The 17,712-nt window shown below is 43.7% G+C and overlaps 1 protein-coding gene across 1 annotated transcript in view; it reads right to left on the bottom strand.

The window, feature by feature from the left end:
* Positions 1 to 9,495: 9,495 nt before the first annotated feature.
* Positions 9,496 to 17,712, bottom strand: part of aspscr1 (ASPSCR1 tether for SLC2A4, UBX domain containing) — a 192,347-nt gene continuing 184,130 nt past the window's right edge. The window contains exon 17 of the mRNA XM_068003962.1: positions 9,496 to 9,715. Within this exon, the coding sequence (XP_067860063.1) occupies positions 9,705 to 9,715 (11 nt within the window). The 3' untranslated portion in view covers positions 9,496 to 9,704. The remainder of the gene's footprint in view (positions 9,716 to 17,712) is intronic.

Genomic DNA, 17,712 nt, shown 5'->3' on the forward strand with positions numbered 1-17,712 from the left:
AGAATTGTATTCCAGCACAATCTGTAACCTCATGGCCCGGCATATTCCTCACTCTACCATTACCAACAATCCAGGGAATCAACCCTGGTTCAATGAGGAATGTAGAAGAGCATGCCAGGAGCAGCACCTAAAAATGACGTGCCAACCTAGTGAAACTACAACCCAGGACTACATGCATGCTAAACAGCAGAAGCAACACACTATAGACAGAGCAAAGCGATTCCACAACCAACAGATCAGATCAAAGCTCTGCAGTCCTGCCACATCCAATTGTGAATGGTGACGGACAATTAAACAACTAACGGGAGCAGGAGGCTCTGTAAACATCCCCATCTTCAACAATGGCAGAGTCCAGCACGTGAGTGCAAAAGTGGCTGAAGTGTTTGCAACCATCTTCAGCCAGAAGTCCTGAGTAGATGATCTGTCTCGGCCTCCTCCCGAGAGCCCCACCATCACAGAAGCCAGTCTTCAGCCAATTTGATTCACTCCACATGATATCAAAAAACGGTGGAGTGCACTGGATACAACAAAGGCTATGGTCCCCGACAACATCTCGGCTGTAGTGCTGAAGACTTGTGCTCCAGAACTAGCTGCATCTCTAGCCAAACTGTTCTAGTACAGCTACAACACTGGCATCTACCCAACAATGTGGAAAATTGCCCAGGTATGTCCTGTCCACAAAAAGCAGGACAAATCCAACCCAGCCAGCCAATTACCACCCCATCAGTCTATTCTCAATCATCAAAGTGATGGAAGGTGTCGTCGACAGTGCTATCAAGCGGCACTTACCAACAACCTGCTCACTGATGCTCAGTTTGGGTTCCGCCAGGACCACTCGGCTCCAGACCTCATTACAGCCTTGGTCTAAACATGGACAAAAGAGCTGAATTCCAGAGGTGAGGGGAGGGTAACTGCCCTTGACATCAAGGCAGCATTTGACCGAGTCTGGCACCAAGGAGCCCTGGTAAAATTGAAGTCAGTGGGAATCAGGGGAAAACTCTCCAGTGGCTGGAGTCATACCTAGCACAAAAGAAGATGGTAGTGATCGTTGGCGGCCAATCATCTCAGCCCGAGGACATTGCTGCAGGAGTTCCTCAGGGCGGTGTCCTAGGCCCAACCATCTTCAGCTGCTTCATCAATGACCTTCCCTCCATCATAAGGTCAGAAATGGGGATGTTCGCTGATGATTGCAGAGTGTTCGGTTCCATTCGCAATCCCTCTGATAATGAAGCAGTCCGTGCCCGCATGCAGCAACACCTGACAATATCCAGGCTTGGAGTGATAAGTGGCAAGTAACATTTGCGCCAGACAAGGACCATCTCCAACAAGAGTCTAACCACCTCCCCATGACATTAAACGCATTACCATCGCCGAATCCTCCACCATCAACATCCTGAGGGTCACCATTGACCAGAAACTTAACTGAACCAGCCATATAAATACTGTGGCTACAAGAGCAGGTCAGAGGCTGGGTATTCTGCTGCGAGTGACTCACCTCCTGACTCCCCAAAGCCTTTCCGCCATCTACAAGGCACAAGTCAGGAGTGTGATGGAATACTCTCCACTTGCCTGGATGAGTGCAGCTCCAACAACACTCAAGAAGCTCGACACCATCCAAAACAAAGCAGCCCGCTTGATTGGCACCCCATCCACCACCCTAAACATTCACTCCCTTCACCACCGGCGCACCGTGGCTGCAGTGTGTACCATCCACAGGATGCACTGCAGCACCTCCCAAACCCGCGACCTCTACCACCTAGAAGGACAAGGGCAGCAGGCACATGGGAACAACACCACCTGCACGTTCCCCTCCAAGTCACACACCATCCCAACTTGGAAATATATCGCCGTTCCTTCATTGTCATTGGGTCAAAATCCTGGAACTCCCTACCTAACAGCACTGTAGGAGAACCTTCACCACATGGACTGCAGCGGTTCAAGAAGGCAGCTCACCACCACCTTCTGAAGAGCAATTAGGGATGGGCAATAAATACTGGCCTGGCCAGTGACACCCACACCCCATGAATGAATGAGTGTGATACCTGTCCTCTCACATACAGTTTCTTGCAGGGGTCACCAGCTGTTGCTCAAAAGCCAGAATCTTGTCTGCTTTTCCACTACCTAATCTGGGGTTATTAAAGCTAACTGCACAGACTGCTGCAACCTAGCCTTAATTGGTCAGGTCAGATGATGGTGTGGACTAACCCACATTTGTACTGTATTATCGTGTGGACTTGGCTGTAAATAAGGCCATGTTTTTCAGGAGGCTGCTGGTCCTCAAATGCACCACTTTGACATACTGGCCCCTACTCCAGAGAGAACGACTAATTAAAAAAGTAAATCTCAGAGTCCTCATTCTGTGCATTCCAACTTTCCCATTCTCCTTCCCCATTGTATTTTAAAATGCAGCCTGGGACTTGGATTTAAAAATGATTGGAGGTCAGTACATGGGTATATAAATAGACATAATGGCCAAATCAACCTTTTTGTAGCTGTCTGATGATGTAAGCATTATCACCATGCTTAAGAGTCTCCCAATCAAACTTAGAAGAACTTCACCCAGGTAAGAGTTTCTGCTTGCTCTATATGTAGTGCACAGTCTTTCCTGGTAGGGACACACCCCAGTTACCCAAATCCAGGAAGCTTAAGCACAGGTTGGGAAGAATCAAGTCTTTAGGACCTACCAGTGTAGGTAAAAATATTGCTGGAATTTAAACCAGCTAAACTGATGCAACTTGCCATCATTGAGCAGTGATGGAAGGAAACTTGGTTTCAGTTATTTAGCAACAAAACAAACTGCTTGTTCAATAATATGTACATGTGCTTTTACACCAATATTTAAACAACAGAACTCCTTTTGCCATCCCATTCTGGTTATAGCAGACCGTATATGGCAGTTAGTCATTGCAGTTAGCTGTTTATTATTGCACCTGTTTTGGAATCACTGCTGCAGTTATTATTGTGTTGCATGCTTTAAATTCACACTTCTCAGCTATAAAATTTTATGGATAATCAAAAAGTAAAGTGAAAGGATTGAGTGGACACTCAAAATTGAGTCACAAATACTACGTAATCCAAATACACATCACATAATGCAAACCTTTTTGGAGCTGTGCATTACAGAAAGCCTTCGGGTTATTCAAGAAGTATGCCAAGTGCAGAATTATAAATTCCTTTTAATCGCTTCATACAGCGGGTTAGATCACTTGGTTCACTTAAGAATCTGGGGTTGAAATTAGCCTGGAGAAATTATTTAAAAGTCTCCTGGAGTCTGAATTAAAATAAGTATAACAGTCAGTTTCCAATGAGCATCAGTCCACTGCATAAAAAACTGCCCTTGCCAATCACCTAATGTGGGGGGGGGGGGGGGGGGGAAGAGAAGAAATATTTTATTCAATAAGCATCAGGAATTTAACAATAATACTGTGAAAAATGGAGATTTACATCACTGTGGTTTGTTTGTGTGTGTGGGAAGGGCAGGGGGACTGTTGAAAATAGTTGGTGCAGTGTAAGGACATTTATATCGATGGCGCAACCTCTACAACACCTGATCAGGGAGTTCCTGATGCTACTACCAGTTGGAATGTAAAGAAGTTTCATACCCAACATCCTCATGTTAATGTCCTGTTTTAAAAAAAAGTCCTGAATTCCAGCCAATTTCACAGAGAAATAGTTAAATTCTCTTTTCACTCACTTTTTTAAAAAATGTATCCTCTAAAATAGTTTAATTCCTGCTGAAAATTAACAGTCTCTACTTGCATCTTGTTTGCAGTGGCACTGTTGACTTTACACAATGACAAAACTGTGTGATGATGTGGAGATGCCGGTGATGGACTGGGGTTGACAATTGTAAACAATTTTACAACACCAAGTTATAGTCCAGCAATTTTATTTTAAATTCACCTGAGGAAGGAGGTAGCCTCCGAAAGCTTGTGAATTTAAAATAAAATTGCTGGACTATAACTTGGTGTTGTAAAATTGTTTAAAACTATGTGATACAATAGTTTGTTTTAACAGCTTTGAGAATACAGACTGTACTAATACATCATCGCAACAATTATGCTTCATTATTTTTTTTAATATAGAGTTTGTATTACACCTAATGTCTCTCAGGATGACCCAAAGCATATCATGTACAATGAATTACTTTAAAGGTTTTGTCATACAAGCAAACACAGCAGCCATTCAACACACAGCAGTCCTACAAGCAGCAGTGATGACGATGATCAGTTAATTTATTTTGTTATTCAGAGTGTAATGTTGGCCAGAGTACCAAGAGAACTTTCTACTCCTCTTCAAGTAGTGCTATGGTATCTTCAACATTCATTTGAACAGGTTTTGGTTTCACATTTCATTCCAAAGGACAGCACCTCCTACCATCCTGTACTCCCTCGGTACCAAGGTACTATGTTGTAGTGTCAGCCTATGTTGTGTGCTTCAGTTGTAGAGTGGGACTTAAACCACAACCTTTTGGCTCAGATAAGTACAGTATTACCAAAGCCACTGCAATATTCTGCATTACAGTATCTCTCATCCACTGCAGCAAAAACATTTCTAAAGACCTGTGGTAATGCAATTTATAGAGTAGGCTTTGATAGGAGATGTCTGGCTAACATTCGCCAAAAAGAACAATGTCCCTCTTTAAGGGAACAGTGAAATTAGATCATCTATATGTTAAAAATAGTGTGGGGCATGTACTTCTTGTCCACAAACCTTATTTCATGCTGTCACAATTATCGGTCATGCTTTTCTGTTCATATTTACCATTTACATTTTAGTATGTCAATTGTCACAGTGTAGTTGTGGGCTGTGGGCACAAGGTGGCTCTGTGGAGCAATTTCCTTAAGTCTTTCCCAACTCGCTCATCAACTGACTGTGGGCAACCCCATGGGCAATTTACCAGTTGTCTCTGAATTTCCCCAAAAACATATCCTTACAGCTTACAAGCAATAAAACAATTACACTACACTGCAACAATTTTTGACCAAAATGCTGCAATTAAATATTAATAAAAGCAATTGTAAGGCTGTTGTAAAATTCTGTATTCTGGGAAGGAATGACTACATATAAATGTCAGTATTGCCTGCATGCAAACAAAATATCCTGCAGTGTGCAGTGTTATAAGAACGTATCAGAACTAGCTAATTTAGATTTTAAAAATACTGTTAAGTCCTGTTAACTCATGGAAGGGGGATTACATGAGCCCAGCAGTAGTCCAGCATGGAGGGCCTGGTGAGAGAGTTCAGCCTGTCTTGCTGCTTTTCCCCCCACCTGCACTTTACAGATTGTGGCAGGTGCTTTGAGCATGCTCGCCACTTCAAAGCGCTGTGAGCAGTTGGAAGTAATTAGACCTCAGGGAAAAAGAGAGCCAGGCTGCAAGACAATGGCAAGTGCCAGGAACACAGGGGGTTTCTCCAGGCACTTTGAAGTTCATTCAGCTAGACCAAAGTGGTGTTTGGTTTAGAAGAACGTGTCAGGCATCAGTGAAAGGACCACACTAGTAGAGGGCGACGGAAGGAGTGCATTTACTAACACGGAAGAGTGTCAAACCCCCTTTAGTTAATAAGTACTTTAAGTATATACAAGGGTTTGTATTCTGTATACAAGTACAATGACCCTCTTTGTACCAGTTGATTAAAGAGCTCATAGCATATGATTTCAATGTATATTTTTATTAGGATAAGGATGAAAGTCTATTTTCAACCTTTGAACCTTCTTTGCCAAACCCCTTTTCTCCTTTCATTCTGTTCCTCTCGTCCTGTTTTTTTTAAAACAAATGCAGTTACTGACTGAAATGTCGAGTAGAGCCTGGTATCTATGGATCGAGACATCTACATACACATATCTCAACACACACAAACATCCACACATATTGTATATATTACACACACATATCTACACAGATACATTCCTAAGAGTGCAACCAAATCGGCATCAAAGTGATATTAGGTTTAATGACAGCACAACAAAGAACTAAAAAAAATTCAGTTAACATCTTGTGGCCTCTAAGTAATGAAGCTCTGGAAAAATCAGTACAATAGTCTTCCCCCTACCTTGTGAAATACAATCAAACCATCTGCTTTAAACTAGTCATTATTCTGGTTTCTACCATTTGCACATCCCTCTTTGGTTTCCGTGTGTCCTCCAGGATAATCAGGTCTATGTCCTTTTAGAATTTATATGTAATTTAGAAATGAAATATAATTTAGTTCAGGATGCGGATTTATGCTTTTCCCTCCTTCCTGTATCCTCATTGTGTTGAAATCAGGAATCATCCCGTCCATCTCTAATTATTTTATCCCAGCACCTCAGAATTCGGGCGCTCTTCACCTGCCTCAGTTTGCCCTTCCTCCTACAATCTACAAACTTTTAAAACCCATCCTGATCACTACTTCAAAAACAACTTGCATTTTATATAGTGTCTTTAAAGTAGCAAAACGTCCCACGGCGGGCTTCACGGAAGCGTAATCGGACAAACATTGACGTTGAGCCAAAGGAGACATTCGGACAGTTGCTTGGTCAAAGAGGTAGATTTTAAGCAGTGTCTTAAAGGAGGAGAGAGAGTTAGAGAAGCAGCAAGGTTTAGGGAGGGAATTCCAGAGCTTAGGGCCCAGATGGCTGAAGGTACGGCCACCAATGATGGGGTGAAGGACGTTGGGGATGCACAAGAGGCCATCAGGGGGCGGTTGTAGGTGCCGGAGGAGGTTAAAGAGATAGGGAGAGGCGAGGATGAGAATTTTAAAAATTGAGGCGCACAGGAAGCCAATGTAGGTCAGCCAGCACAGGGTGATGGGTTATGGATTAATGGAACTTGGTGCGAGTTCGGCAGCAGTTTTGGATAAGTTTAATATTAAGGAGGGTGGAAGACGGAAGGCCGGCCAGGAGATCGTTGGAATAGTCACGTCAACGCTCATTTCTCTCTTACTGTTTTTGACCAGAATAGTGTCCTACATTTTGGGCTTTAGCCCCACACTTTGGTCAAACAATTTTTTTAAATGCCCACTACTGTGCCACCATTTATCAGCAGGCAGGAGCCACAACTCACATGGTACTGATGGAAGCCCTGTTTGCTTTCTCCTTGCTCACCCTTCCCCAAAGCCCGCCCATATCTGAGGCGGAATGCTGTGGCCAGTTTGAGGCAGAGGCTGAAATCTGCACCTACAGGGTGGGAACCTAATGGTCATTCAGCAGTAAACGAACAGAAAATAATGTTATGCACTTACACATTTTAGAATTATTGCAAAGAAAATAATCTTCAGGTGAAATAGTTCTGCACCATGAACTATTATCTCCACAATTCCACGTCAGGAAAATTCCCTGGGCTAGCCCTGCACTGGGTGGAAGAAATGTGGAGTCACCCAGGCTACTTTCGTGCACTTGTTAAAGGCTAGTTATAGAGCAACAGAGGTCTGGTTACATATTACCTACTTCCCCTCTTAACCAAGAAATTGTAGGCAGTATATGGAGAGCAAAGTTAATAAAATTGGAATGAGAAAAACATGAGTTCAAGAGAAGAGGAAGAACCCTTTTCAAGGAAGATAAACAGAATGGGTGTGATAACACATTTAAACACCAAGCGGGCCACAAGCAGCCAATATGTAGTGCTTATTTACAATGGGTAAGGAGTAGGTGTTTCTTATTTGTAATTATGTTTTAAACAAATGCAATGTGGGCCCGAATGATGATAACCACTGTTCAGAGATACAGCAATTGTGTGTGGTCATTCAGTTGCTCTGCTGGCCTTTGGCCCTGACTGTCATACTGTAAAGGATGTGCCTAAAACTGAGGACTGTATTGTAACTGTTGTGAAGTTTAATATTATTGCAGTACTGGTGCGACTGTGTGTGTGTTTTTTTTTTGTTTGTCTTATAAATTAGGAATTTAGATTGGAGAACAGTGAAGGCATAGTGAATTGTGAAAGTGAGTCCTGCAATTGAAAAGACCAGGCATAAACAGTCCAGCTATGCCCTTCAGTTGCAAAAGTCTTAGTTAAAGTAAAACAGACAGTTCCCTTAACATTATGAAAAACTGAACAGTAATTTTCTAAAATATCCTTTACGTTGATACAGAAGTTTAAATATACAATCTATCTGGCTACACCCAGCCAGAAAATACATGGCCCGCAGCATATATAATGCTCAAATTCTTGGTCTGGTCCATCAAGGCATCTCATTCCAAGTAAGCACAGCTATTATACAAGAGATGTAACCTGCATCCCCAGCAGTTAGAATTCCACAGAACTTCATCTGTTCTGGAACTGGTTCACTTCCTCCTAGCACTAAATTATCCCTCCAAAAACACAACACACAGGGTTTCTGTGAAAAAAAAAATGAGCAAGTAACATCATGCAAGCTAGTGACAAGTATATTGAAAACTGAAATGAGCATGAACCGTCTACAGAAAAATACTAAGCACTGCACAAACTTGATGCCAAACCATACATGACATTATATGGGGTTACCATAATTATGTGACTGTTGCTAAACCAGTGAGTACTTTTAGTCTTAACAATATCTTTGATAACATTACAAAAACATGGAAGACTAATCGTTGAGGATTGGATTTGGATCTTATAGCTGCACTGTATTACGTGTTGTGTTTTTTGAGGATTAGTTCAGCACGGAGAGGAAGTGAAACTGAAAAGCAAAAACCAACACTCTGAATTTTATGTTTTGTATAAAAGGTCATCATGTCCATTCTAGCCAGGATCTCCGCGATCATCGCTTGTCCCCTCCACTTAAGGAAAGGTTAGATCCTTCCCACAGGCCCCCGGAGGAAAAAGATCTCTATAAACCTCCACAACACTTTTGTTAACTTGTTCTTTACTGCAACGTTTTATGACCCATCATTATGGCTTCTAAAAAGGTTATATCTTGATCACTTGTATAAATAGTCACTTGCGAGGGTTGTGTAGGTCAGATTCTAGCCGTGAAAAAAAAATGGGGTTTAATTTGAAGAGCTGAAGTCTTATCTCAATCATTTTATCAAGCAGGTTGATGATATTTGAATGGTTTTTTAAAATAATATACTCTAGGGGAATCTGATCAAGAAGAGGCATTTTACAAAACTTCACTTTCGCCCTGGTCCTCGAGCTGGTGAAGGAAAACATGAAAGCAGTTTTGTTCTTCATTTTTGTGCAGGATGTCGAATGAATTCATATCACAGTATCTGGTCTGTAGCTACCAGATACCACAGCATAACCAGTGACCGCTAACAGACATACCAGCCTTTCATACTTACTGGGGTACCACATCTTCTCCACCCCGTCACCGTTTTACCCCTGCTGGAACACGGCATGGAAGAATTCCAAATAATCACAGCAACATATATTTAACAACTTTCAATCTACTTTGAAACAAAATACTTGAAAAGCAGTGACATCAAAAGATTTTTTTTTAGGAAATGTTGATCCTGACTAATACTTGATAAGTATTATTTTCTGGCATTACCGAGAAGTATGCAAATAATAAAAGCACTCCACAACCAGGACCCATCTCTGCAGAATTTCCATTCATTTTATTGTAAAACTCCTGCTAATCTAGAACAATCTTTTACACGATTAATAAATTCAGATCATTCAATAATCAAACAAAAATAAGCAAAAAAATGCACTTTCATAGATCAAAAAAAGCAATCAATGATATTTGCTTTGCATTCTTTGAAGTTAATGTGCAGCCCCTGAACTGCTTGCATTTTTCCTCTTCTTAGCGCTTCCCTGTAATAGGAATAAACAAAAGTGAGCGAACACTTGAACACTAAACTTGGTTTAAAAATCACAGCTGCTGTATTATGCAATGTGAAAAATACTATGAGGTATGTAATTCAAACTAGTAAAAACTACAAGTTGTGATAAAGATACTCTTTAAAATGGTAGAGATGCAACAACTTTTTACCGTAATACCACTCAAACTTAATTAGATATGAGTGTAATTAGAAAAATCCTTACAGTAAATGCTATTCAACAATGTGTCTTGAGGTTGGATCTTCCTTCTAAGAGTGAATTTCTTAGAAACACCAAGGGCTCGAATTTAGCAGGCCTGCGGGTTCCCAGCGCGTGGTCCTCCGGGAGCGTGGTCAACATGCTCGGCGAAATTAGTGGGTTGCCCGCGCGATCGTAGCAGGCAACACACTAATAGGAATCAATTACCTGCTCCTCCGGGGTCCACGGCGCTGGCCTGCGCGTCGGTCGGGCTGCGCATGCGCAGTACGATCTGTCAGCTGGAGGCTCTCTAGTTAAAGGGGCAGTCCTCCACTGACAGATGCTGCAACCAATGGGACAAATTGCAGCATGGAGCAGCCCAAGGGGAAGGCAGCTCCCAGTTTAATGATGCCTCACCCCAGGTATCATCAGATGGGGTGAGGAGGAGGGGGAGGACACAGATCTTCCACCCGGCGGGCGGGAGGAAGCGGCCTGCCTCTGTCACCAAGAAGGCCTGGCTCGAGGTGGCAGATGGGGTCACCTGCGCCACCAACATATGGCCCACCTGCTTACAGTGCAGGAGGCGCTGCAATGACCGCAGTAGGTCAGCCGCAGTGAGAACACGAAGTCTTTCCCCTACACACCGTCTGCCACAACACTGCCCCCACCCCACATCTCCTTCGGCACCGCCAACACTATTCTGTAATATCACCCTTCATACCCACTCAAACCCCATCCTCATCTTACCTCCACCTACTCACCTCGCCAGTACTCATCCTGCCACTAACACGCAACCCAATCCTCATACAATCTCATTGCTCCATCCCATACTCACCCTCTCGTGCATCTCCCTCACGGCCAGCCTCACTCAACCTGCCACCACCTGTGCTGCAGCCACAGGGCATGCATCACATATGTGCAGTAGGCAGCGTAAGGCAAACGTGTCGTGAGCATGAAGGGGGTGCACAAGGGTGTCTGAGGGTTTGTCATGGGTGTTACCTATGTTGAATTTCAGAGCAACAAACAGCACACATTATATTGACACCACCACTGCCATGTCTCCGCGAATCCTGTCCGTTGTGTCCAATAATGCCAGCTCCTGGGTATCACTATGAGGACCCACCACTGATGCCACCCATCGTGTTACTGCAGAGTAGGTGCAGGTGTATTTGCAGGGCTCGTCCGCGCAGACGACTGAGAGACATCGGCGGTGTAGCCGGCTGCACCCTGGACGGATGTGGAGGAGAAGGTGTGGAGGGCAGTGGTGACTTTGACAGCGACAGGTAAGCAGTTGGTGCTGGGGCCAGCCAGGAGCAGCTCGGCATGAAAGAGCCTGCAGATCTCCACGACTACATGTCGAGCGAATCTGCGCCTCCCTGTGCACTGCTGCTCGGAGAGGTCCGGGGAGCTGCGCCTCGGTCTATGGACCCTGTGGCGAGGGTAGTGCCCTCTGCGATGCGTCTCTCCCTGCGGTAGCCCTCCCTCCTGCTGTGCAGGTGGGCGTGCAACAACACTGTGTTGGGGGGATCCACGTCTCTGCGGCGGACGGCGTGGACTGTGAGGCTGCTGGGGCTGGTCATGCTCTTCGTCCTCCGAGGGTGTCCACACACCACCCATCTGGCAGGTGTTGGTCTGAGGGGTTGTGCAGGGTAGGTGGGTGGTTCCTCGGACTGGGGCTGCGGTTTCGTGTCGGTCTGTCCTCTGGCTTGGCGGGGGGTGGTGGGGGGCAGGGGTTGCCCTATGTGACGCGGTGGCCTCCTGCGTGGGTGAGGGCTGTCCCCCGTGGAGTGCACCTTGGCACCTGCCACAGGCTGCTGGCTGCAACACGCCTGGTTGGAGAGAGACTGTTTCCCCCAGTGTGTGAAGCTCACTGCCTTGAACCTAAAATCCCACACTTCCTCTTTTGACAGCTGATTCAGCTCATTAACTGACCTCAACAAGCAAGGTAAGTACACTCAAGTGGAACCCCGCTGGCTTTAATTGCCTGCGGGATTCCCACCAGCGGGGCTTGCGCGCGCAGCCCCTCACGTCAGCGCGGTACCCGGAAGTGGCCGGGATTTCGTCGCGATCCGGTCACGTGACCGGATATCGTGATTTTCCGGGCCCCCCCGCTGGAAACCCGCCGGAAACCCAACGCCAAAATCGAGCCCCAAATGTTTTGACCCACGTTCTTGTTTACCAATGGCTCATTGAGAGCTATGGAACAATCCAAGAAAAGAAACCCATGGGAAGGGAACACCAAGTTCTGCTGTTTATCACCACTAATTGTACCAACACCCAAAACACTTTGTACTTGCAGCATGAACCCAATTTTCCTGTTTTGAACCTGAAGCTGATTAAATTTTAGCATGTGAAATACACACCAACCTTTCCACATCAGCAGGGCTGAGGATGGACGTATGGCGTCTAAGTGATTTTTGCTAGGTCTCATGATTTTACTTTCTTTTATTTCTCCTCTACTTCCCCCCGTGGTGATTTTTTGCTCTTAACGTTGGTGTTTATGCCACAGGCGACAGCACCGTTCCAATACCTCAGCCAAATGGCCATTTTTCATGTGTGAACTTGGACAGTGAGTGGTGGCAGGCTGTTACACCTCACCAAGGAAGGGAGTATGTGACAACATCAGAATCAAGCCCAATCCTGCTCTCAGCTAATATCATAAAAACATAAGCAATAGGAGGAGTAGGCCACGTGGCCCCTCGAGCCTGCTCCGCCATTCAAAAGATCATGGCTGATCATCTACCTCAACTCCACTTTCTCGCCCTATCCCCACATCGCTTGATTCCCTTAGTGTCCAAAAATCTATTGATCTCAATCTTGAATATACAGAATGAATGAGCATTCAAAGCCCTCTGGGGTAGAGAATTCCAAAGATTCACCACCCGAGTGAAGAAATTTTTCCTCATCTCGGTCCTAAATGGCTGAAGCCTTATCTTGAGACTATGACCTCGAGTTCTAGACTCTCCAGCCTGGGGAAACAGCCTCTCAGTATCTACCCTGCAAGGCCCTCTAAGAATTTTATACGTTTCAATGAGATCACCTCTCAACTCTTCTAAACTCTAGTATGGGCCCATTCTACTCAATCTCTCCTCATAGGACAACCCTCTCATCCCAAGAATCAATCTAGTGAACCTCCGCTGCATCCCCTCTAAGGCAAGTATATCCTTCCTTAGGTACGGAGACCAAAACTGTACCAAGTACAGAAGTGGTCTCACCAGAGCCATATATAATTGCAGCAAGACCTCCTTACTCTTTTATACTCCAACCCCCTTGCAATAAAGGCTAACATACCATTTGCCTTCCTAATTGCTTGCTGTACCTGCATGTTAACTTTTTGTGATTCATGTGCAAGGACACCCAAATCCCTCTGAGTACCAATATTTCTTAGTCTCTCACCTTATAAAAAATATTCTGCTTTTCTATTCTTCCTACCAAAGTGGATAATTTCTCACACACATACCTTTCCAGCAGGGGTCACTGGATAGTAATCAGAAACAGGAATACAGGGAACCAATTCTAGAGACCCCAGTGGCGCCCCAGTTAAGATCGGCTAACTTACCAAAACCGAGGATTAAACCCGAGACCATTGTGTACGGCTCTCTCACATCAATTGATTTTTTTTTTCTTTTTAAAAAGAATCAAAATTATCATTACTTCTCAAGTATTAAGCGTAGAGTGCAAGCTTTGTGTTTTCTATACTATATTCTTTTCCAAGCTGTGTAAAATTCAGAGACCTTGTTGAAGAAATCACCCAGTGAAGGAACCTCGATATCCTTAGTATGTGGAACTGCTGATTCCTCCACGGCTCAGATTTGCAGAGATGAACACAGCTGAGTGACTGCAAATCCAAAGTGGAACTCTGGTGTCAGAATCTGACGCTCTAATTCAGCCTCATTCAAGGGTCAGAAGAGATTATGGAAACTGGGAATTTTAACACCGGAGGAAAGGCGGCTTCAAGGGAGAGCTGATCAAAATGTGAGCTTCTAAGGGGCATAGCTAAACTGATTCATAATACATTGTTTGACATAACCACAATGTAACCAGGGGCAATGGAGTCAGTAAAGGGAAGGTGAACAGACGTTTTAGATTTAACTGCTTTACAAAGAGAGTGGTGAATGTATGAAGCAGACTGCCCGGGGAGGCAGTAGAGGTGGAAATATACCAGCAAATTCAAGAGGGAACTGGACAGTCTTTTGGCAAAAAATTGGATATATATTTTTTAAATCTTTGAGGCCAGTCAAATGGATCCACAATGGTTTTACTGTACGTGCCTATGGCATCATGTGGTTTGTTCTTCTAGTGTAATTACATGCAAAACCATTAAGCAAACAAAGGAAAACATGCCAAAGATGCCTCTATTGGCAATGGTCAGCAGTATTTGGCATTTAAGTTTGTCATAACTGGGTAAATTCATAAAGATCTGAACAGATCAAAAATCAGCTAATTCAGACTGCAATAAGCACCTGCCAAAACTTCAATAAACGTGCATGTGACTAATGCCAGTTATAACCTGGGAATGAGCACCTCTCACGAGCATCATAGGCAAAACCAGACAGTGTTTTATATAAAACAGGTGTGTTGGTCTCTGGCAGGGCTTGGATTTGTAGAAAAGGTTTCAGATATTAAGTTTTTTGAAGGGGTAACCAAGAAGATAGATGAGGGCTGTGCAGTAGACGTGGTCTACATGGACTTCAGCAAAGCATTTGACAAGGTACCGCATGGTAGGTTGTTACATAAGGTTAAATCTCATGGGATCCAAGGTGAGGTAGCCAATTGGATACAAAATTGGCTTGACGACAGAAGACAGAGGATGGTTGTGGAGGGTTGTTTTTCAAACTGGATGCCTGTGTCCAGCGGTGTGCCTCAGGGATCGGTGCTGGGTCCGCTGTTATTTATTATTTATATTAATGATTTGGATGAGAATTTAGGAGGCATGGTTAGTAAGTTTGCAGATGACACCAAGATTGGTGGCATTGTGGACAGTGAAGAAGGTTATCTGGGATTGCAACGGGATCTTGATCAATTGGGCCAGTGGGCCGATGAATGGCAGATGGAGTTTACTTTAGATAAATGTGAGGTGATGCATTTTGGTAGATCGAATCGGGCCAGGACCTACTCCGTTAATGGTAGGGCGTTGGGGAGAGTTATAGAACAAAGAGATCTGGGAGTACAGATTCATAGCTCCTTGAAAGTGGAGTCACAGGTGGATAGGGTGGTGAAGAAGGCATTCAGCATGCTTGGTTTCATTGGTCAGAACATTGAATGCAGGAGTTGGGATGTCTTGTTGAAGTTGGACAGGGCATTGGTGAGGCCACACTTGGAGTACTGTGTACAGTTCTGGTCACCCTATTATAGAAAGGATATTATTAAACTAGAAAGAGTGCAGAAAAGATTTACTAGGATGCTACCGGGACTTGATGGTTTGACTTACAGGGAGAGGTTAGACAGACTGGGACTTTTTTCCCTGGAGAGTAGGAGGTTAAGGGGTGATCTTATAGAAGTCTATAAAATAATGAGGGGCATAGATAAGGTCGATAGTCAAAATCTTTTCCCAAAGGTAGGGGAGTCTATAACGAGGGGGCATAGATTTAAGGTGAGAGGGGAGAGATACAAAAGGGTCCAGAGGGGCAATTTTTTCACTCAAAGGGTGGTGAGTGTCTGGAACGAGCTGCCAGAGGCAGTAGTAGAGGCGGGTACAATTTTGTCTTTTAAAAAGCATTTGGACAGTTACATGGGTAAGATGGGTATAGAGGGATATGGGCCAAGTGCAGGCAATTGGGACTAGCTTAGTGGTATAAACTGGGCGACATGGACATGTTGGGCCGAAGGGCCTGTTTCCATGTTGTAACTTCTATGATTCTATGACTTCTATGATTAAACATTTTACCATGGCACACAGCTCTTTGTAAAATATTTTGAAATAGTCAAAGTTGGGATGAGCCAGCAGTCTTCCATCAAACCCGAACAACTAAAACACCTCCAGCTAAACAGAAACTGAAGGACTGGTAAATCGCCAAAGTTTCATTTGTAATTGATGAGAAAGGTGGAGGAGCTTTTATTCCAAACCTCAAACTGCAAATCTTCAACATTTTGCACAACTGTTCAAGTTTAGAAGAGATTAGACCTGGAGCCTGAGTTTATTCTCCAATCCAATATAAAGTACAAACATTCACTTCCATAGTTTCCTCAAACACATGAGTTTAAAATAAAGGTGTTTCCACAACATGGAGGAAACCCAATGGAGACTTTAGGAGTTGTTAGACTGTTATGAGATGCAGTTTATATTAGTTTGCCATTAATAAGGGAGCCAAACACCGTGATTTATATCAGAAATTGTGGTAGATCAGACAGCAGTGTATTTTGGTAGGGATCCCAAATGTATTTTAAAAAAAATTACAAGATGGGTTAGTGCCAGTCCCTATTGATCTAATTTAACTTTTTCTGATTCCAAAAGAACAAAGTTCTACAGCTTCAAAAGTGACATTTTACCACTATCCTGCTTTGCTCCAGGAAGAAACCATTCATCTCACACAATCAGATCAATTCATCATTGGTTTGCTAGTGTACTTCGACCTATAATTATTCAGATTAACTCAACTGTTACTTTCACCATCGCCTGCTGCCATCCCCAACCTAAATTATTTGACACTGTTTTAAAACATGGCCTTTATTTCAAATGGATCAGAAGTGATGAGTAACAATAACTGTTATCCTGCAGTACCTATGCTGTTTCCAATAAAATTCTTTAATGTAGAGCATGGTAGTGTAGCAGTTATGTTACTGGACTAGTAATCCAGAGGCCTGGACTAATAAATCAGAGAACGTGAGTTCAAATCCCACCATGGCAGCTTGAAAAATTTGAATTCAATTTTTTTTTAAATCTGGAAAAGTGACCACGAACCGTCGGATTGTCGTATAAACCCAACCTGATTCACTAACATCCTTTAGGGAAGGAAACCTGCCTTCCTTAGCCGGTCTAGCCTATGTATGATTCCAGTCTCACACCAATGTGGTTGACTCTTAACTGCCCTCTGAGGTCACCTAGCCAGTTGTATCAAACCACTACAATAAAATGGTTCAGGACGCGGCTCACCACCAGCTTCTCAGGGCAACTAGGGATGGGCAATCAATGCCAGCAATGCCCACATCCTGAGAATGAATAAAAAAGAAGTTATTTGGCATTACAAAGAGGAGGAGATGGTCAACTGAATTACAAGTTGTTCACAGTACCCATTTATTGATTTTAATAGAAATGGCAAAATCAAGCTTTTAAAACTAAGCACAGTTTATTGGTAGAAGTACACTGGTAATCAATGAGGAATTGACGGATTCATCAATTCTTCAGACAGATTTAACAAGCAAGCAGAAAATTAATTTTATGGGCAATTCCCAATAGGTTAGGTTTTTTTTAAAAAAGCAGGGTACCATGGGAGTGGTAGGAACCAGAATCATGCACATTCAGTTCCTGATCTCAACCAGATGGCCACAGGCAAGTGGGTACTGGGAAGCCAGTCTCCCAGAAGCAGGGATGGAAAATCATAGTCACTGAAGGCCATTCTCATATAGCTCCTAGCAGATAGCGATAAACTAACATTGGCAAATGTCTGGATTCAGGTCTCCTGCACATTCCCCTGACTGTGAAAGGTGTGTAGGTGTAGGGAAGAAGGGCAGGGAAGAAAACTATCAAAAAAATGAAGATAACAGATGAATAGATCAAGTGAAGTGTGTGTAAGAGTGGGTGAGTGGAAGAGTTCATAACTGTGTGTGAGTGAAAGCAAGATCATGAGTGAGAG

This window comes from Heptranchias perlo, chromosome 23 (assembly GCF_035084215.1).
Source record: "Heptranchias perlo isolate sHepPer1 chromosome 23, sHepPer1.hap1, whole genome shotgun sequence".
In the NCBI taxonomy this organism is placed as follows: domain Eukaryota; kingdom Metazoa; phylum Chordata; class Chondrichthyes; order Hexanchiformes; family Hexanchidae; genus Heptranchias; species Heptranchias perlo.